The sequence below is a fragment of the Schistocerca serialis genome, chromosome 5 (assembly GCF_023864345.2).
Source record: "Schistocerca serialis cubense isolate TAMUIC-IGC-003099 chromosome 5, iqSchSeri2.2, whole genome shotgun sequence".
In the NCBI taxonomy this organism is placed as follows: Eukaryota; Metazoa; Arthropoda; class Insecta; order Orthoptera; family Acrididae; genus Schistocerca; species Schistocerca serialis.
In genome coordinates, this window is record NC_064642.1 from 431,505,779 (window position 1) to 431,529,114 (window position 23,336).

The 23,336-nt window shown below is 41.7% G+C and overlaps 1 protein-coding gene across 1 annotated transcript in view; it reads left to right on the forward strand.

Annotated features, from left to right (window-relative positions):
- LOC126480691 (glucose transporter type 1) overlaps positions 1 to 23,336 on the forward strand; it is a 321,263-nt gene that overhangs the window by 159,691 nt on the left and 138,236 nt on the right. The window contains exon 12 of the mRNA XM_050103930.1: positions 11,974 to 12,186. Within this exon, the coding sequence (XP_049959887.1) occupies positions 11,974 to 12,186 (213 nt within the window). The remainder of the gene's footprint in view (positions 1 to 11,973; positions 12,187 to 23,336) is intronic.

Here is a 23,336-nt window from a genome sequence, read left to right on the forward strand (position 1 = left end):
ACAGAAATAAACATGATGTGTGACTTATGCAGATACTATTTGTACAGAAGACACAAAAATGACTCTGTGTTTACACAGGAAATCATTACATTTTCTTTTGTCACATGGAAATAGTTACATTAACTACTGAAAAGTGTGGGAAACAAAGTTTTCACGTGGAAATACATTTAGCAGCTGATGATGAATAAGATGAATTTATGGTTTGCATCTGTTATAAATAACAAAAACTTAATTAACAAATGGCGAGACGGAAACAGAGTTTGATCATTTAATACTAACCTGGCATTCTGTGTCATGTATTGTGTTGATTTCGCATAGGGTCATTGTTCTGCTTTTCTTAGCAGCACTTAAGAATAGTTTTCTGTTAAAAGATGATCAGCAAAAGTTCAATCTTTCTTCCTTAATCTCCAGCGTCTCTCATGTCCACATAACCTAATAGCACAGCTCCGCCTGACTGACCAATATACATTTCTTCACATTGCTTATATGTGATTTTATGCACACCACTCTACGTGAAGGATTGCGATTTGTCTGTATTGTTGAATAAAAAGTTTGATATATGCCATTCGTATTATAAAATGCAGACCTGTAGCTGTGAGACCTTAACTTTTTAGCAAGGCTGTCCAACACGTTGGCAATACATGGGATCTTGCACCACACTTTGTAACTATTGTGCGGACTGCTGTTGACCGTTGTACAGAAGTGGTGTAATTTTATTCATCTTTTTTTGTAGTATATTATCAATCAGGGCAGAGCTATAGCAATTGCAGGAAGCAGTAGGTGTGAGGTTTGAGAAGCTGCATGTTTGTAATTGTGTGGATGCTGGGTGCTTGCAGGGATTACCATATTTGCAGTTGTGGTTTTTTTTCTGTAAATGCTAAGTGAGTGCCTTCTTATGCTAATATCTACATTAAGATCCATGAAATTTATAGAATAGCCTCCCAGCTCCATTGTAAACTAAATTTTTTAATTTTACTTGTTTAAATATTGTAGTAATGTATCTAATTGTGTGGTGGTACCTGTGTTATAGGAAAGTTATGGTAGAATGTAAATGCTTTTGGATTTTTTAAACCACTCACTGAGAAGCAGAAACCTTGAATTGTCAGCACGCACTAAAAAAAGAAAGGAAACTTGCTAGCTTTCAGAGTAATCCCTTTAGCATTGATGACTCAGTGCTTCTACTTTTTGATGAGTTGTCTCCTGTGATCCAAAAGTATTTGCTGTTTAGTGGTACAGTGTAGAACATGGCACATTAACCACATATCTGAACCAATACAAAATTTTGAAATTCAGTGGCTCATTCTGTAAGAGAATGTGTTTATGATTGTCCATGAAAATTTCGGGTAGCCTAGGACTTGGGGGGAAAAACCTCTAGCTAGTTCATCAGACTGACTACTGATTGTTTTGAAACTGGGAGTAATTCTGTTTTACACACATTTAGTATCATCAGGTATCTCATGCAATTCTTTATTTTGGATTTGTACAAAAAATCTGTTAATATCTTTATACATTCATCAATAGGAGCATTTGTAAATAAGCTAGTGATGAGAAGAGCCATAGATTTTTTCAATTTTATTTTCAATGATATAGTCTAGCTTTCACTAGTAGGTAACAAGAGGCAGAAAAGGATGACACTACTGAGCTACTGGAACATCATCTTTATGTAATTTAGATAAGCCATATAATCTAGAAACCATAGGATTCATATTAACTAACATATTATGTTGATATAATGATATCAATATAACATATTATGTTGGTTTTATTTATACATTGAAAGCAGCAGTCAGACCTTTTTGTAGAAACTTCATCTAATGCATACTTAAGATCTACTTTTAGCACATCTAGCTGTTTTTTAGAGATTGTGCAAGGTGGAGCATGTATAACACCTTTACTAATCACTTTTAGCCCATCCATAATAATTCATATATTTGACTTGTTTGTGATTAGATCCAGCAAACTGTTGAGCGTGTACAGGTTTTGTAAACAATTTATCTTTTGTTAACTGCAAAAGTTTTTTTTCCAGGTACATTTTTTGGATAGTTGCATTTGCATCATCGTGCACATTGTGATCAAAACTCATATGTATATGTGACAGTCATAATAAGCATAGCTTTAAATGTGAACTTACATTATCACTGATTCTGTACCAGTTTTGCTTTTCTTCTCTTATCTACATTGTCTCCCCAGTCTTGTTAGCCTTCATTGACACTGAAGTATTTCACTTTGATTAAACGCTGACGTATTGCGGAGTAACGTTCCTGTGTAAACATTCCCTATTGAACCAGATATGTTGTGTAGCTTTTAGCTTCTGTTAAGACAATGGTTAATTGTACTTTTGATAGCACACTTTATAATAGTAACTGAATTTTACATCAGTGCTTGGCAGATTGTGGCAAAAATATTAAAAAAGAAAAACACTTCCCAACTTTCTGCAAAATTATAATATAAAAGTGGCATTCCCGTACACCCAGTAGTGTCATCCTTTCTGATCCTTGTTACCTACTAGCAGAAGAGGTAGACTGCATCAAAAAGAAAAAAAATTGAACCTAAATTTAATATAAAAATTTCTGTGGTTGTTGTTGATAAAATTAAAGGTATGCAAATTCCAGTGGTTCTAAACTAGTATTGTTTGATGTTGCTAGTTTATTTACAAATGTTCACATTGATAAATGTATGAATATATTAACAGAACTTTTGCACAAATCCAAAGTAAATACTGCAGAATATGACATAATCGATGCTACTGAAATAAGTGTAAAACAGAACTATGAGAGGCAGTCAAATGAAAACTGAACACCTGCCACAATGGCGCCATGGAATTGTTCGATTCAAAAGTAATCACCACATGCTTTAAGACATTTATCCCACTGGAAGATAAAATGATCAGTTCCTGTTTCATAGAATGCAGTCAGTTGCTGATGGATCCACAACTGCACTTCCTTGTCTGACTGAAACTAACACCCACACGTCTTTTTCCAGACTGCCAAAGATGTGAAAATCCCACAGCAACAGATCCAGGCTGTACAGAGGATAGTGCAATGTTTCCCAACCAAAGAGCTGAGGTGTAGCCTTTGTCCAATTGATAGTGTGAGGGTGGCCGGTATCGAGCAACAGGATGATTCCCTTAGAGAGCATTCCTGGGCATTTTGTTTTTATGTGCACACAGTGCCTTCATAGTACTGTGCATTGATTGTGGCTCCATGCTCGAGGAACTTGATGAGCAGAGTGCCCCTACAGTTGAAGGAGGTGGTCATCGTGATCTTACCGGACGTTGTTTTCTTCGGCAGGGGAGATTTGGGATGTTTCCACTGTTGGATTTGCCATTTGCCTACAGGCTTGAAATGTTGGCACCACATTTTATCCCATGTGGCACAGTAGATGGTTCAGACTTTACCCAGTTGTGTCCACATTTAGTCCCTCAAGTGATATTACACTATGCGAACTTTATGGTAATGCAAGTGATCTTGGATGACGACTTGCACGGAGCCATGACAAACGCCAACCTGAACACAAATTTCATTCCTGTGATGCATTCGTCTTCCAGGATAAGGCCATCTATCGACTCCATCATGTCAGGGATAATGGCCCGATGGGCCAGTTGTGGGTACAGATTGTCTCCCAATGATGTGCGCTCTTCCTGGAATGGACACAATTCAAGTTCATGCAGTTTTCACCATACACAGCAGACATGTGAAGGAGAATTTTGCACATTCTAGCTCCCTCACCCAACAGAAAAAGGAATGACGCATCTGCTGTTCTTTGCATGCCTCCATATCAGCACCTGAATGAGCACACTAGACCAGTTCCAACAACCAGGGTCATAACATAACAACTGTGTGTACCTGTTATATGGCACTCTGCTGTTACTCTACTACAATAGTGAAAGTATCGAAATGTAACAACAGTGGGACAACCTGTCATGTGGAATGTATATTGTGGGTTTGTTCAGTTTTCATTTGAATGCCACTGATACTTCCTAACAAGTACTCTATTAGTCTGATGGCCCAACTGTGGGTTCACCTTTTAGTTGTATGCTATCTGAAATGTTCATGAACAGTTATGAACAAATTTTAGTACATAAAGAGCCACTGAACTGAGAAATTATATACTGGTTCATATAGGAGTATGCTGTGCTGTGTTTGTGTACTAGTACCACTACACGATCAGAGACATTACAACAACATTTAAACATGCAACTAAGAAAATTCGCTTTAGAGTGGAACTGGGAAGCTCTTTTATATATTTCTTGGGTCTTAATGCAGTATAACCTCATTAGTGTGAACTCGCTTAACACAAACTTGTGGTTAAAACCAAAAAAATATATTAGTTTTTATAGGAAGTTTTATTGGTTAACATGACTTTTGGTTAAGGTGAATTACAAACTCTTTTTCTGTGCATAGCGTGATTAAATTACATTGTAACACAAACTTCTGATGCTTTTAAGTGCAATTTTTTTTTTCCAAAATGAATGCAAGAAATGTAACTAAAAAGCTGACTACATGTTATTGACTTGTTTCTAACAAATTGTTGGTTGGCAGCTGCGATTATCAGCCCAATAATTAGATGTATGGTACATTTAAAACTTCAATAATGTGTGCATTAACATTTAGAAATGTATTTGATCCCAGATGTTCCTTTAGTCATAGCCAAATTGAGTTAGAATACTGAATAAAATCCTACAAATGGTTGCATGCAAAGTATGGCAGAGAGGAAACGGACAACTCTAATTGTACTGGAAAAGTTTAAGATGCAGATGAAGTGGGCTTTGGTACAAAGATAGCAGCAATTGCAGAGCAGTTTGGAATTCACAAATCAACTTTATCGCTGATAAATAAGACATGAGAAAAAATCATTAATGATGCTGGATCAGGTTCCACAGACAAATTTCAATGACTTCATAGCACTAAGTATGAAGACATTGAGATGTTACTGTTAGAATGCTTCAATCGTGTGGGCATCTAACGTACCTTTAAATGGACTTGTGATTCAGTCAGAAACAAATATACAGACATTGAAGACTTCGGTGTTTTCTGGTTGGTTGTATTGGTTCCAAAAGACACATTCAGTTTCATTTGTACAAATTTGTGGTGAGTGAAATAAAGTTGATAGAGAAAGTGCGAATGGCTGGCTGCATGAATTCGACCAAGTGAGGGAAAAGTATGTCTCATGTGATATGTTCAGTATAGATAAAACTGGACTTTTCTGCAAACTTTATCTACATTGGATCCTGGAGATAGAAGGTGTTAAGTGTCACGGAGGAGCATGCAGCAAACAATGTGTAACAGTTGTCCTTGTATGTAATGCAGATGGCAGTGAGAAGTTTCATCCCTGGGTTATAGGTAAGTCTGAGAAACTGAGTTGTTTTAGTAACACAAATATATATGCTTTACCTTGAATCTACTCTTGCCATAAGAAAGGTTGGATGAGCAGCACACCATTTTGCAAGTGACTTCTTCATTTCAATAGTCGTTGGTTGCTCAGAACAGACATGTTCCTCTTACATTGGAAAGTTGCACTGCCCCTTAGATACAGGATCTGAATCAGACTAACATAAAGATTCCATTTTTTCCACCCACCTTGACAAGCCACCTTCAGCCATTGGACCAAGGTATCGTTTCTTTCATGAAGAGATCGTATCACAAGCAGTGTGTAAGAGTTGCAATTAATGCTGTTGAAAATAATACTGCAACCTCTAATCAGAATCCACTTGACATAGTAAAAGCCATCACAGCAGCCTGGAACTTCATGTTGCCATATCAAATACAGAAGTGCTTTAACAGAGCCTGGAGACGTAGCAATAGTGAAGATGTCCATGAGTTGGACAATGTCACTTCACCTGAGGAATTCATTAGTGCAGACGACAGTGTTACCTTATTTGCTTCTGTGGAATCTGATGTTCCAAAAGATGTGACTGAGGTGCAAGAAGAAGGATGAGGAGGAGGAGGAGGAGGAGGAGGAGGAGGAGGAAGAGGAGAAAGAGACAGATATCATTCCACCTACCCTTCAGGATATGTTTACAGCATTTGACTGTTTAGAATGATTTGTTTCAACATCTGACATCGCTGCTGGTTTGTGGATGCTAGAGTTACAGTTGGTTGTGAATATTTTCCTTCCCGTGAATGTCGGCAAACTGTGCCTGAATTTTTTCCAAGGAAATATAATTTCTGAGTACTTATACCTTTACAGTCAGTTTATAGTGTCATTAATGTAAAGTGGTTGATGCAGCAATGGATTATGCCTGTACTACTGTACATGTATATGTATTAAAATATACATATTAAAAACTGTGATTTTTACCTAATACGAATTTATTTAACATGAACTCTTGATTTTTCGGTCCCTTTGGATTTGTTTTAATGAGGTTATAATTTGTAGATACTAGCACTTAAAGAAAAAAACATTGCTACAGGTACAGTAATCCCAGCAAGCACCCAGCATCAACACAGATACAAATGTGCAGCTTTCCATTTGACGGTGCATCACTTCATATCTGTTCCATTATCTAAATGAGCCCTTCAGACAGAACTTCAGACCGTCACATGCATTGCTTCATGCAATGGGTATTTTATAGTGCAAACAACATGTATCAGTCCGGAACCGCGCAACTGCTATGGTAGCAGGTTTGAATCCTGCCTCGGGCATGGAGGTGTGTGATGTCCTTAGGTTAGTTAGGTTTAAGTAGTTCTAAGTTCTAGGGGATGATGACCTCAGATGTTAAGTCCCATAGTGCTCAGAGCCATTTGAGCCAACATGTATCAGACTTTTTATTCAGTAGTAAAGACAAATTGCAGCCCTGGCACAGAGTGGTGTGCATAAAATCACATACAAGCAGTGTGAAAAAGTATATATTGGTCATTTGAGGTAGAGCTGTTTCAGTTAGGTAATATGAATGTGAGAGAAGCTGGAGATTAAGGAAGAAAGATTGAGTTTTTGCTGATAATCTTTTAACAGAAAACTGTAAATTCATCTTATTTCTCATTGGTTGTTAAATGTATTTTCTACATGAAAACTTTGTTTCCCCAGCCTCCCTTTTTAGTTAATGAAATTATTTCTATGTGTGAAAACAAGATGTAAACCCACTGTCATTTTTTTATCTTCTGTACAAATAATATCAATGTAAGTAGCATGTGATGTTTATTTGTGTCTGTAACATTCAGTTGTCACTTGAAAATGGCCAGCAAGCCAAAAGCTGTTTCATGATAGAATAAATAGATTCTGCTGAACATTAGAAAGTGTTTTCCATTTTTAATATTACAGTTTTTTTAGAAATAAGTTATTGCTTTCATTTTGGTAAAATAAAACGTATACCCTTCACTTTCTCTACATCCCCGAGACTACTCTCAATGTGATATTATGTGTGTCATGTAATTCTTGAGGGCAGTAATTTATGAATTGAGTCATTAAAGTTGTTTCAAAGATGTTCACTTCTAGTTATACAGTAGCTGTTATATTGTTCATGTGTAGTTATGAAACGTTGGCATTTCAGAACAACATTATTCCTGTTTTGTCAAAAGCAATTTAGCCTTTCAGGGTATATTTACATTTCAGTCAGCATCAATAGTTTGGTAAACTATAGCTTATCTCCGTCTGCTAAGAGATGCAATGTAGTAGTCAAGCAATAAATTTTTATTTACTAAGGCTTGGAAACCAATCAACTGAAAAACATAAGTCAATACAAAGAATACTTATAAAAATCAGAGTGTAAACCAGATTGTCCGTGCACTCTTCACCACAAAATAATGCTGTGTTTCATTGTGCATTCACAGATGTTCTTCTGGCAACTCCCACACAGTGTCGTCCAACCTTGGTCTTCTGACAGTCTAAGCATGTTTTTGCCCAACTACGGCAGTCCTTCATTATGTCTGTCAGTCATCAGTTTGACACTCATTTATTCCCAGATGAGCCAGCCCATGGATGCTGTCAGATAATTTCCATCACAATTTCTTAGGTACAAAAGTCTCGGTTTTCCCTGTGATACATCGCATCACAAACGTTCACCAGTAGGTTGTATTTGGCGCAGACATAACCCAGATTACTGTCACAGTGGAATTTGGCAAGTTGTTGGTCTGTCTCTTGCGCAGCAGCTAGCTCCTTGTAGTCAATAGCCTGAGAGAGAGAGATTCCAACCAAGACAGGAAATCCGCCTCAACATTCTTAGCTCCTTTTATATGCTGCAGGTCAGTCGTGAATTGGATGATGAATTCAAGTTGTCTGAATTGTCGTGGTGAGCAACCATCCTTGTTCCTACTGAAGGCGAAAGTAATCAGCTTGTGGTGTGTGAAAACGGTGAATGGCCTGGCTTCCACTCATGGCCAGAAATGTCTGACGGCTTCATAAATTGCCAGCAATTCCCTATCATAATCACTCAGTTTCTCTTGTGATGATGTAAGCTTATGAGAGCAGCAGCCCAAGGGCTGCCAGTGGCCTTCGACTTGGTGGTGTAGAGCTGCGCCAATGTCTTGCTGGCTAGCATCCACAACTACTGCCAGTCGCATCTGAGCAACTGGGCGTGTCAACATGATTGCCTGATGTAGACATACCTTGGTCTTACCGAATGCCATCAAAGTCTCTGGTGTCCATTGCAAAGATCGTTTGCCTACTGCGTCCTTGCTGGCTGGTGCTGATCTCAAAGGTGCCTGGATGGCTGCCACATTAGGCAGATGATGTCTATAGAAATCAACTGCTCCAAGGAACTGGCGTAGTTGATGATAATCAATGGGGTGAGCCATCTCTTTGATAATGGCAAGTTTATCTTGCAGTGGGCTGATGCCAGCTGCTGTCATTGAGTATCCCAAGAATGGCACCTGACTGCGCCGAAGTGAACACTTTGATTCATTGACCGAAATGTATCAGTGCACTGGTAAACAGTCTTTAGATGCAGTTCGTGCAATTTCTCGGATGCTGAAAAGACAAGGATATCACTGAGGTGTGCGAAGCATTACGGTAAACCTCTTAGTACTTAGTCGACAAACCATTTCCAAGTGTGTGCCGCATTTACGAACCAAATGGCATACGGAGGTATTTGAATAAGCCAAATGGTGTTGTGACAGCTGTCTTCGATATATCAGAAGGCGCTACCGGTATCTGGTGACAAACTTTCTGGTAATCAATGGCACTAAAAATGGTCGTGCCTGCCAGCGTGTGCATAAAATCCTTAATATGTGGTATCGTGTAGTGATAGGGTATGGTACAGGTATTGAGTGCTCAGTAGTCTCCACATGGTCTCCAGGTCCCATCTTTCTTCTTTACTAGATGAAGTGATGATGACCACAGCCTGTTGGATCTACAGACGACTCCTGAGTGCAAGAGTTCTTTGAATTCTGCCTTCGCTGCAGCGAAACTATCAGGAGCTAACTGGCGCATGTGCTCAGGTACTGGTTGACTGGGTGTAGTCCTGATGTGATGGACCGTGTTGTGCTTAACTGTCTGTGCACACGGCATGGATTTGCATTTTGCTATGTGTGGCGTCACTTCCTGTCAGTCATCAAACATAGGCAGAGAACCTCATCCTAGGATGCTTCTAATGCTTTGTTTACCCTGGCAGATGCTCCACATACTGACCTCTACTTGAGCTGCGTAATGAAAGAAAAATTTGCACTCAATATTGTGTCTGAAATATCGGCAATCACAAAAGTCCATGGTAAACGATCTTGGAAACCGAAGTCTACATGTATCTGGCTTTTTCCATAAGTCATTATTGAAGTGTGATTTGCTGCTGTGAGCTTTGATTGAGATGGAGGAAGCTTCACATTGCAACTTCTAACAGGCGATGCACTGACATCCGAGCCTGAGTCAATTAGATACGGGCGGCCAGATTTAGCGCCTGTGACAAAAAATTGGTGGGACAGCAAAGCTAAAGAAGAAAGGTTACTCACCAGTAGTTTCCCATCTATGCTCTCACCTTGCAGTGGTGGGTGCTGGTGCTGGTGCTGGTGCTCGAACTCGCAACTGGCGGCGCCTATCTCCAGCCGCTGTGGTCATTTGGGTGAGTGCAAGGTGATGTGCATCGCGTCGCCTTGTTTCAAAAGTCTTTGCTCTTCTTGTATGCAGCTGCTTTGCCTCCCAGCAACGTCGATAACTGTCGCCGCAAGTCGTCAATGTGATTTCATAGTTCATCCAATTGTCGAGTAACATCCATTTGTTGGCATTGTTGTATCGCTGCAGCTTCCTGAACGTTTTTAGGTACTGCTGCATTCAAATGTCACAGATGACGTATGTCCTGCATGTAATGAAGCATAGACCTTGTCGGCTAGTGAGAGCAACGATGAAATATTGCGTATGTCATAAAACACCACAGCTGTTCTTTACTGCCTCTGGCAACTGTACGCGCCATACATGTTGCAGTGTCATATCTGGCCACTCGCTGTCGTTGACTGAGCATCACAGGTGCCACCAAAATTCTGAAGGTGACATGTCTCCTCTCTCTTCACCATGTAGTGCTTGTTGGATACATTATTCCACTGGCCGACGTAATTGCTCAAAAAGAAACTGTTTAAAATGTGTATACTTCTGCGTAGTGGGCGGGTGGAGTATTATATCTGCACTGATAGTTGCTGCTTTACTTTTGAGCAGATTAACAATGATCATAAATTTGGTATCTTCATTTACAGTGCTGTGGTGCTGGGAAGTCAATTCGAGCATTGCAAGCCATAATTCCAGTTTATCAGGAATGATCTGCAGTGAGTGTATCTTGATCTTGTTAGTGTCATCGCCAAGCGGCTGTTCCTTGGTGCAATAGAAAAGTTTAAAACAGCATTTTACTGGTTTTCAATTTTGCATCGTAAATATTCTGTGTGTTTCAACAAAGCATCGTGCTGTATGTGTTGTGCGCCGACTCTGCAGTAGACGATACCGAACGGTGCTGCATTTGTTCTTCTAAAACTGAATTCAGTAGACGGGGTCACCACTTTGGTCACCTACAGCTTATCTCCATCTACTGAAGAGATACAATGTAGTAGTCAAACCATAAGATTTTATTTACTAAAGCTCGAACACCAATTAACTGAAAAACATAAGTCAATACAAAGAATTCTTATAAAAATCAGAGTGTAAAGCAGATTGTCTGTGCACTCGTCACCACAGAATGATGTTGTTTTTCATTGTGCATTCACAGATGTTCTTCTGGCAACTCCCCCAATAGAAAATACCAGCATGTGACATGATTGGACGATGATGCCAATTAACACTATTTTATATAACAGAGTTAATTTGCAGTATTTTTGCTCTTCGATTGAATCAACAACTTGTTGTTTACCGCAATTGTATTCCAATTTTTTCCATTTTTATTTCCATTTGTTTATTTTCATTGTTTTAATTTCCATTCTTTTGTTTTAATTTCCATTCTTTTGTTTTAATTTCCATTCTTTTGTTTTAATTTCCATTCTTTTGTTTTAATTTCCATTCTTTTGTTTTAATTTCCATTCTTTTGTTTTAATTTCCATTCTTTTGTTTTAATTTCCATTCTTTTGTTTTAATTTCCATTCTTTTTTTTTAATTTCCATTCTTTTTTTTTTTAATTTCCATTCTTTTTTTTTTTAATTTCCATTCTTTTTTTTTTTTTAATTTCCATTCTTTTTTTTTTAATTTCCATTCTTTTTTTTTTTTTTTTAATTTCCATTCTTTTTTTTTTTTTATTTCCATTCTTTTTTTTTTTTTTAATTTCCATTCTTTTTTTTTTTTTAATTTCCATTCTTTTTTTTTTTTTTAATTTCCATTCTTTTTTTTTTTTTTTTTTAATTTCCATTCTTTTTTTTTTTTTTTAATTTCCATTCTTTTTTTTTTTTTTTAATTTCCATTCTTTTTTTTTTTAATTTCCATTCTTTTTTTTTTTTTTTTTTTTAATTTCCATTCTTTTTTTTTTTTAATTTCCATTATTCTTCTTCTTCTTCTTCCTTTTTTTATTTTGCTGTCTGACAATGTAAGTAACATTGTTTTGTTGTGTAATCATTAGTATTATCCTTCTTGTTTCAGGTGTTCTACTACTCAACAGACTTGTTTAAAAACTCAGGACTTACTGAGGAAAGTGCCAAATTCGCTACAATTGGCATTGGTGCCATTATGGTGGGCATGACACTTGTTTCTATACCACTCATGGACCGCACCGGTCGGCGCACACTTCATCTGTATGGCCTGGGAGGAATGTTCATTTTCTCCATATTCATCACCATTTCATTTCTAATAAAGGTTTGTTATGCAATCTCAGTTTTCACAGTTCAGTTACTTGCATATATTTATGATCCTTGACTAATATAGCAGGATCTTTGTAAGTAGTGAAGTAAGTAACTTAATGCATAAATCAGATGAATTAGGTATCCTATTGTTGTCTTACACTGATCAACTAGAACATTGTGACCACTGCCCACCACAAGATTGAAAGACACATGGTAGTGTTGCGGGCACATAATGTTTCAAGGAAAGTTTATAAGCGTAACAGAGATGAATGGGAAGTCATTCTAGCAATGATATGGGTGTCATATGGATATGGAGAAATGTACTGACATAATTGAATGTAATTAAGGGCAGATTGTTGTTGCCTGGTGTCTGGGAACAAGTGATGCAGTATGTTCTCTTTTAGCATGCTTCTGTCATGAGCATTAATGAAAAGTAGTTGACAGACAATGAAACTGCAAATAGGCAACAAGATGTTGGTTGTTCATGCCTCATCACTGAGCATGGAGGTAGGAGGCTTACCCCTCAGTAGAGCAGGATAGTGATTGTCTGTTGCAGATCTGATGATGGAATACAGTGCTGGTACAGGCACAAGTGTTTCAGAGAACACTATTGAGCACATATTGTTGAACATGGGACTCTGTAACACACAACCCCTACATGTCCCAGTGTTGGGCCAACGTCGTCCTCAATTACCACTGCAGTGGAAACAGGATCATCGAGATTGGATCAATGAAAACATGTTGCCTGAATAGTGTTTCTTGTTACATCTGATCGATGGTCTTGTCTGGACACACAGACAAACGGGGCAGTATCATGCTGTTGTGGACATTCACCTGAGCTTCCATGGGATCTGTGATAGGAATCAAAGGCACCATTACAACAGTGGACTTAATTATTGTGGACCTCCTGCAGCCACTCACACTTGATGTCTTACCTGAGGTCAATGGCATTTTTCATCATGAGAACTGGTCATATTACCAAGCCAGAATTGTGATTTGAGAACCATCATACTGAACTCATGTTAAATGTATTTCCCACCAAATTCATGTGATCTGAGTCAAATGGAAAACATCTGGGTGGTTGTTGGGCACCAGCTCTGTATACACAAACCATCGGCTCACAATTTGTGGGAATTGCATGATCTGTGGTGCCACATACCTCCAGAAACCTACCAACGTCTTCTTGAATTCATGCCAGGCAGAATCGCTGCAGTATTTTGTTCCCAACAGTTGGTCATAATGTTTTGGCTTATCGATGTAATTATTGGCACTGTACATTTGCAGCTATATTAATAAGTAAATAATAAACTGAATATTGATAAATGACGTGAGAAGACACATTAATTCGTCATGCCCAGATGACATTGATGGGAAGAGAGACATACAAGGAAAGTTTCTGACTAATGTCAGTCAGCTAAGAATCCTGAGAACATACACATATAACATCTGGAGCAAAATAGGTTAATATTACTGTTGAACTACCTTAGAAGAACTACTATGTTGTTGGAAACACAACTTCTCAGGTGTACAGCAGGGTCTGAGGATATACTTCAATTTATAAGTTAAGAGTGATAGCAGAAAAGACTGACGGTATTACATTCCATATCTTAGCTGCAGTTGGATTACACACAAACGTGTGTGCATTTTGTTGTTCTAGGAGGAAAGGAAAGGAAGGAAGAGAATACAGTATGTCTGTGAGATGAAGCAATGAATAATGCTTACACGCACTAAACATGCCTAGTAAAATTCTTATTCAATCTCATAATTCTTTATCCACTGTCTTACTTGCTTTTATCTCCAGTCATTTTACCTTTGGATCATTATGTGCATACTTTGTATTTAAGGTACATGTTCAAAAGCAAGTAACTTCTGCAAGCACTTGCTGATGATGTTTTACATTATAACAGAGGCTTTTGAAACTTAAGTCCCACAACTAATTTCAGCAAGTTAATTTCGGAAACTCTTTGCAAGTACTTGCAGTGTTTCCATTAGAGTCATGAGATGGGCAAGTGGAATATTACAACGTCATGCTTAAAAAATCAGAGCAGGTGACACTGTTGTTGTGGTTGTTGTTGTTGTTATTATTATTATTATTAAACAATGTGAAACCTAGGGTTAAATAGATATAATATTATGGAAAGGATAGATTATTACTCACCATGTAGCAGAGATATTGAGTCACAGACAAGCACGACGAAAAAACTACCAAACCTGTCAGCTTTCCCACATGCCCCCCCCCCCCCCCCCCCCCCCACACACACACACACATAGGAGGAGGCTGGGGCAGGGAGATGGAGGGGGAGGGATAGCGGGGTACTGCTGAGGGATGTAAAGTGATGTTTGTGGGAGCATACCGGGGGAGGGGGGGGGGGGGTCAGAGAGAGAGAGAGAGAGAGAGAGAGAGAGAGAGAGAGAGAGAGAGAGAGAGGGAGGGAGAGGGAGGGGGGGGGAGAGGGAGGGGGGGGGGGAGAGAGGGGGGGGAGTGAGGGGGGGGGGGGGCGGGTGGGTAAGTAAAGGTGAGAAGTAAAACGAGTGTGGGTTCACTTGTGGAATAGAAGGCTGTAGACTGGAAACAGGGAAGGGAATAGGTGGGTGAAGGATGCAGTCTCCTACTTAATCCACCATCCAGATTGCTTCTCCCATCATGTGCAGTTCCTCGCAGTCAGGCCCTGGCGACCAGACAGTGATCGCGTGCGTGTGTGTGTGTGTGTGTGTGTGTGTGTGTGTGTGTGTGTGTGTGTAGGCCTTCTGGCTGAAAGCTAAAGTGTTTAGTGGTGTTTTTATTGTGCCTGTCTATGACGCAACATCTCTGCAACATGGAGAGTAGCAGTCTATCCATTTCTTCTTCTTCTTCTTCTTTTTCTTCTCCATCTTATTCTTATTCTTCTCATTATTATTATTAAAGAATAATTGTAATAAAAGCAAAAAGATAGATAGAATAATTGTTTGGGCAAAGAAATGGGTACAGAAGTGTACAAATTTAAGTGTATGAGAAACACATTTAAATTTCTTGTCCACTAAGTCTACAATTTGTGATATTCTTTTCCCCTCAAAATCTGCCACAATATTTTCTAGTGCATCCAGCAATTTATCACACGGTTCTTATGAGCTTTGTGTTTCATGTCCCACAATACAGGAAAGCGTTCCACTTTCTTAATTCACAGTTGCTTTCTTGTACTGGTCCACACGTTTTTCTCACTTATCAATACTGCATTTTCGTACCTATCATAAACACACAAAATTTCTATGAATTTTATAAAAACTTCCAGCAACTGGCAAGTAATTACAGCAAGATGCAAGGAACTGTTTCCATTAACTTGCAGAAGTTATTTGTAGAGGTTGATTAAACTTGGGGAAGTTGACTTGCTCAGCCTTTTTTTCCACAGCAAAGGACTTGGAAAAGTAGCTTCTACAAGCGACTTACTGAAGTTCACTAGCTACCTGACACATCTATTTAGAGATTTTGAGCATGGATTTGTACTTATTTGTAACTAATTTCCAATGATATGTAATTTTTATGAATTATTCAGCATTACACTATGGAAACTGTAATGAGGACTGTGTGTATGATAACTTGTACATGTTGTGCAGTTGAGGTAGTTACATCTGACACAATCTGTTATGCTGTGGCAAGTTGACATTAAGATTTTTATGCTTTAATAACTGTGTGCACTGTCTTCAGAACCCCCCAGGGGGTCCGCAACTCTTTTGTGGATACGTGCGCAGCGAGTGTGGGACCCCGAGCTAATGTGGCCCTCCTTCCTTTCCGGGCTGCATACCTTCCCTTTCCGCATCCTTCCCCGTCCCCCATCTTCGCCCCCCCCCCCTCCACCCCCCCTTCACCCCCCCCCCTCCACCCCCCTTAACCCCCCCCCCCCCCCCTCCACCCCCCCTTCACCCCTCCCTCCACCTCTGGCTCTTTCCTTCTCTTTCTCCCCCTCTGGGAGTATGGTTTGTGCCTACGTCCGGAGACGAACGCTCGAAACTGTTACAAATTCGTTGCTTTCTACACTTCCAAGTCTTCGTCCTTCCTCTGTCCTTCTCTTTTCCTTACCTCTTGTCTTTGCCGTTTTCTCCACTGCGGCGTTTGAGACCCCTCTTCTTTCCTTTCCCTTTCTCTTTTTTCCTCCCTGTGCGTGTCTGAAGGCCGACCCACGCATTTCCACGCGTAGCCGGTGACGGGGTAACGCGTAATTTCCCGCCCCGGGTAGACAGGTAGGACACATACGTACCCCCTGGTAACGGCCAGGCCCAGGGAGGGGTGATTACCTGAGCTGATACCTTCCAAAAGTGCCGATTGGTCCCTCCGTCCGTTTGTCGGGAGGTGTGACCTGAGGTGTGAACAATCACCTAAGGCGGGAGTGCCCTCAGAGAGGGCCCCCACAAAGGAGGAGAGCGCCATCGGAGACGCCGGTAATCATGGGGGATTCTTCCGCAATGGTTTTTTTACCTTCCACTATGTCTGCTCACAAGCGTAAGTTCACTGAGTCTCAGCCAGAGACAGTTCTTCTATTGTTGCCACAGTGCCTTGTTGTTTCTCGGTCTGACGAAGGTCACGACTTCTCCACGGTCAACCCTTTCATTATTCAGAAAGGTGTCAACGCAATTGTAGGTCCTGTAAAGTCTTGTTCCAGATTACAAAATGGCACCTTGTTGTTAGAAACAGTCAGTGCCCTCCAGGCATAAAAATTTCTGTGTGCTTCACTGCTCCACACCTTCCCTGTCCGGGTTGAAGCGCACCACACATTAAATTCCTTGCGTGGAGTCGTTTATACACGCTCCCTCGATGGATTGTCTGACGAAGAAATTCAGCACTACCTGTCTGACCAGGGCGTAACGGCTGTTCATAGAGTTATGAAAAGGGTTGACACGAACATCATTCCAACCCACACTGTCTTCTTGACATTTGACAAAGTTCAATTCCCATTGAAAATCAAAGCAGGCTATGAGATAATTTCCGTTCGCCCTTACGTCCCAAACCCTACGCGTTGCTATCGGTGTCAGCGGTTCAATCACACCAGCCAGTCCTGTTCCAATCCGGCCAAATGTGTTACGTGTGGCAAGGATGCCCATGAGGGTGCTTGTCCACCTCCATCCCCTCGCTGCATCAACTGTATGGGTGACCACGCTGCGTCCTCTCAAGATTGCCTCGTTTTTAAGGACGAAAAGCTCATCCAGGAAATCAGAGTGACGGAAAAGGTGTCGACCTTTGCTGCTCGAAAATTATTCGCCAGTCGACAGCCCACCGTGCCTCAGATAGGAGAATACAGCACTGTCCTTGCTTCTCCTCGGCCAACAAAGGTGGCGGCCATGCAGACTTGTGACCTCACCTTTAGTGCCACGGTCGTCAGATCGGCCAGCGCAAAGATCGCCCGTTCAACCTCACCACTTTCGCCTGCCCACTCTATGGCTCACCCTTCGTCGGGTTCTGCTAAATCTCGAGCCCAAAAGTCAGACACCAAGACTTTGAAAAAAGAGCATACTCGTGAAGATTTTTTACGTACCCCAACTTCACACCCATCGGTTCCTCCTTCATCTAAACATCATACTTCCAAGAAGGCTACAAAGAAACCCAGTTCATCTCCTTCTCCGCCAAGGCGTGTCGCATCTATAGCACCACCTGGCGGAAATCGCCCTCGGCCGTCTTCTGTGTCGTCGAGGCTCACTGCTGGCGGCCGATCAGCCGGCCGATCACTGGTGGCAGGAGCTGCTGCTGAACAACCTATGGATCAGGATCTTCTGCCTTCGGCTGAATGCCATTCCATGCTGTTGGTCACAAGCTCTGAGCAGCCGTTGAGTTGACAGCGACCTTGGTCACATTCCTCCATTTTCTGTTCACCCTATGTCCATTATCCACTGGAATATCCGCGGCATTCGAGCCAATCGGGATGAATTGTCGATCCTCATACGATCCTAATCGCCGGTCATTTTCTGTCGTCAGGAAACAAAGCTGCATCCCCATGACCGCTTTGTTCTCCCTCATTTTCAGTCTGTCCGATATGATCTCCCCTTTGTTGAAGGCACTCCAGCCCATGGAGGACTCATGATTCTTCTCCATGATACTCTCCATTATCGCCCAATCCACTTAAACACTTCCTTCCAAGCTGTCGCCGTTCGTCTTTCCCTTTCTGGATACATGTTCTCTCTTTGTACTGTATACATTCCATCGTCCACACCAATGGCACGAGCTGATCTCCTTCATCTTCTTGGTCAGCTTCCACCCCCCCTATTTGCTGGTTGGGGACTTCAATGCCCACCACCCGCTTTGGGGATCTCCACATCCTTGTCCACGTGGCTCCCTATTGCTAGACGTCTTCCACCAAGCGGATCTAGTTTGCCTCAACACTGGGGCCCCCACATTTTTGTCTGCCTCCACGACACATTTATCTCATTTGGACCTTGCGGTCGGTACTGTTCCGCTAGCTCGGCGCTTCGAATGGTTCGCTCTTGATGATACACACTCGAGTGACCACTTTCCATGTGTCCTTAGACTGCAGCCTCAACTGCCATCTATGCGCCCGCGACTCTGGAAGTTTGCCCAAGCCGATTGGACACTTTTTTCGTCTCTAGCGACATTCGATGACCGTCACTTTCCCAGCGTCGATGATGAGGTCAAACACATTACCGACGTTATTCTTACAGCTGTGGAACGTTCAATACCATGCACCTCCGAATTGCCCCGGCGCCCCCCCAGTTCCTTGGTGGAACGAGGCATGCCGTGACGCAATACGTGAGCGGCGACGTGCTCTCCGCGTTCTCCGCCACCATCCTACTTTGGCCAACTGTATCCGCTATAAGCAGTTCCGTGCGCGATGCCGTCGTGTCATCCGCGATAGCAAGAAGGCAAGCTGGAAATTCTTTATTTGCTCATTTAACACCTTCACTCCCTCCTCGGAAGTTTGGAGTCGGCTTCAACAGTTCTCAGGCGCGCCTAGTTTCTCCCCGGTCTCTGGGCTCACTGTCGCGCATGATACATTAGTGGACCCTGTCGCAATTTCTAACTCATTGGGTCAGCACTTTGCTGAGATTTCGAGCTCTTCAAATTACCCGCCAGCATTTCTCCCGAAGAAACGTGCTGCGGAAGTGCGACATCTTGCTTTCTCCTCTCAAAATCGCTAAAGCTACAATACTGTTTTCTCCATGCGGGAACTACAACATGCACTCTCTTCTTCTCGCTCCTCCGCCCCAGGACCGGATGGTATCCACGTCCAAATGTTGCTGCATTTATCAACCCATAGTCTGCGTTACCTCCTTCGCCTTTATAATCGAATTTGGACCGACAGTACTTTTCCCAGACGATGGCGGGAAGCTATCGTCGTTCCTGTTCCGAAACCTGGAAAGGACAAACATCTCCCCTCTAGCTATCGCTCCATTTCTCTCACGAGTAGTGTCTGTAAGGTTTTGGAGCGTATGGTGAATTACCGTTTAGCTTGGTAGCTGGAATCCCGCAGTCTTTTAACACCTGCCCAATGCGGATTCCGAAAGCATCGTTCTGCAGTTGACCATCTTGTTGCTCTCTCCACTTATATCATGAACAATTTTCTCCAGAAACGCCAAACAGTAGCAATATTTTTTGATCTGGAGAGAGCATACGATACCTGTTGGAGGACAGGCACCCTCCGCACACTGTTCTCTTGGGGCTTTCGAGGTCGGCTGCCCCTTTTTCTTCGCGAATTTATGGCAGAGCACACATTTAGGGTGCGGGTGAACACTACTCTCTCCCATACTTTCTCCCAAGAAAACAGGGTACCCCAGGGCTCCGTGCTGAGTGTTGTGCTGTTTGCCATTGCCATAAATCCAATTATGGATTGTCTCCTTCCTGATGTCTCGGGCTCCCTCTTTGTGGACGATTTTGCGATCTACTACAGCTCTCAATGGACCAGCCTTCTTGAATGACGTCTTCAAGGATGTCTCGATCGCCTCCACACTTGGAGCATCGAAACCGGCTTCCGTTTTTCTCCCAGTAAGACCGTTTGTGTTAATTTTTGGCGACGTAAGGAGTTTCTTCTGCCCTCCTTACATCTAGGTCCTGTCAACCTTCCATTTCCAGACGTCGTTAAATTCTTGGGTCTTATGTTTGACAGAAAACTGTGCTGGTCCTCCGATGTTACCTATCTTTCGGCTCGCTGTCTGCGGTCCCTCAACACCCTCCGTGTCCTGAATGGTACCTCCTGGGGAGCGGACCGAGTGGTCCTTCTCCGCCTCTATCGCGCCTTAGTGCGCTCGAAATTGGACTATGGAAGCATAGTCTACTCCTCTGCTCGACCGTCTATTCTTCGGCGTCTCGACTCTATCCACCACCGTGGATTTCATTTAGTGTCTGGAGCTTTTTACACCAGTCCTGTGGAAAGCCTTTATGCTGAGACTGCTGAATCTCCGCTGTCCAATCGGCGAGCAGTCCTTCTGAGTCGTTATGCTAGCCATCTGTCTTCCATGCCTGCTAATCCAGCCCATGACATTTTTTTCGACGCCTCGTTTGATGTAGGATATGCAGGCCGCCCCTCCTCCCTACTACCACCGGGAGTCCGCTTCCGTCAACTGCTCCATTCTCTTTCCTTCCGCTTTCCTAAAACCTTCTTGACAACTTGGGGTACAGCACCGCCTTGGCTCCGTCCCCGGATCTGCCTGCTCCGTGACCTTTGTCGATTTCCCAAGGAAGGTACCCCTTCACTTGTTTATCATCGGGCATTTGCTGCTCTATGTGCGCAAATGACGGAAGCCACATTTATTTACACCGACGGCTCGAAAACATCGTTAAGTGTAGGGAGTGCATATATTGTTGGCGACACCCCAAATCACTTTCAGCTTCCCGACCAGTGTTCGGTTTATACTGCGGAGCTTTACGCTGTTCTCCAGGCTATCCACTACATCCGCCGCCATCAGCGGATACAGTATGTTATCTGCTCAGATTCTCTCAGCTCTCTCCTCAGTCTCCAAGCTCTTTACCCTGTGCACCCTCTGGTCCACCGGATTCAGGACTGTCTGCACTTGCTCCACCTGGGGGGCGTCTCGGTGGCGTTCCTCTGGCTCCCGGGACACGTTGGTATCTGTGGAAATGAGGCGGCTGATATTGCAGCCAAGGCTGCAGTCTCTCTTCTTCGCCCAACTATTCACTATTCAGTCGATTCCCTTCGCCAATCTACGGAGCGTTTTATGTCGTTGTGTTGTTCATTTATGGCACGCACATTGGTCGACACTTCCCCATAATAAATTGCGGGACATGAAAGCTCTTTCTTGTGCTTGGACATCTCCCTCCCGAGCTCGTCGTCGGGAGGAGGTAATTTTAACTAGACTCGGGATAGGGCACTGTCTTTTTAGCCATCGACATCTTTTAAGCGGCGATCCTCCCCCACTCTGTCCCCACTGCTCTCAGCTGTGGACGGTAAGACACCTTTAATTGAGTGCCCCTATTTTAATCCGTTACGCTCCCGTCTACAGCTATCGCCTGATATATCGTCGATTTTAGCAGATGTCCCATTGCTGCTGGTTTCCATTTTCGGTTTTTTACTGTTTCCTAAATCCCGGACCGAGTGCTAATGACCATAGCAGTTTTGCGCCCTAAAAAAAAAAAAAAAACTTATCCGTAACTGGCCTTCAGAGTAATTTCACTGTCTGCAAGTTATTTTGTATACGTGAGGCTTACAGTGAGCATCACAGTATGGTATTTTGCTTCTCTGAGCCAACCAAGGGCCAAAAAACTATGCATGGAGTCACTTACTGTGAGCACTGGAAAATGTGATGTAGAAAAATTCTGTTGATCATTAATTTTTGTCCTAAACATTTTTCTTAGACCAAGCAAATTCCAGAGTTTTATAATCATGTGCTATGCTGTTTTTAATTTTTCTTCATTGTCAGTATTAAGTAATTTCACTGTTAAGCTATAAATGAGCTTCACTTTTCATTTATGTGTTGTAGAGTTTGAACTGTTTACACACCCAAAACAAAATAATCTTCATGAAAGAGAGGTGTAACATGATTAAACTGCTTGGCTTAGCTACTTAAATCAGAATCCATAAGTTGTGTTAGCTACAATGCAAAGTGATTCATTAGGAAGACTGTGTACTTGTATTCCAAAACACAAAGATTCAAATTGCTGCTTAAATTGAGGTTATCCATGATTTCCTTAGATGCTATGGGGAAATGCTTTGGGGTTCCATGGAGGACAGCATGATCTAAGGCCTACCTCAATCTGAACTTGGATCCCATGACAGCACATGTGTGCATGCGCATATGTGGTGCCTACTCCCTCCAGTGACCTACCAAGGCTTCACTGCTTTCATGCCACGATAAGTCGCTACTGTTAACCATGCTATTAGATAGGTGGTCATAATGTTCTGGCTGATCAGTACAAGATCTGCACACTGATTGTATGGTTCAATCTTTCTGTGAGTAAGTTAAGATAAATGTTTTACTGTCTCAAACATGTACTACCAACTCAGATGGGTTCATCATGTGCACACTTTTATAATGTGAACCCCACTTCTAACAATGTCAATTCAGGCTAATGTTAATAATTTTATGTTATCCTTTCAGTATTTAAATGCCATGTATGTATTAAACGAATGATTTTAATGGCCCTCAACTTAAATTTCAGTTGCAGCTTCCACATGCATGTATTTGTTTGTTTTGTAATATCACATTGATTTATATTGTATGCACATACATTACAATGCATTCATTCATTTTCTGTTGAAAGTGAATTTTAACATTGTAGCTTTGTGGGATACTTGCACAAAAATTTGTTAGCTAGAATTGTATTTACATTGAAAGTAGTCATGGAACTTTTTTTAAACCCAGCATGTGATTTTGTTAGTTAAGTCTTAAACTAGTATAAACTGCTTTAGATATGTCAAAGTGAAGACTTGAAAATGATGTCAGGAAAATGCCGGTATTTCCATACATACTGACAAAGGTAGTTCACTTATCTGAGAGTGACTAATTCTTGTGCTCTGGTACTGGAATTATTATTAAATCAAAATCGACAAAACTGCTACAAATGAAAATGGCAACAATAAAGACAGATTGAAACTATGCAAATCATGGCCATTGGAAGAAGAGGGAGGGAGGGGAAACAAGCACTGCTTCTAAGGCGTGTTGCTGTCTATAAGACATGGTGTCCAGGTGTGCTGGAACAGGAGAAAAAGAGGTAAAGAAGGGGGATTG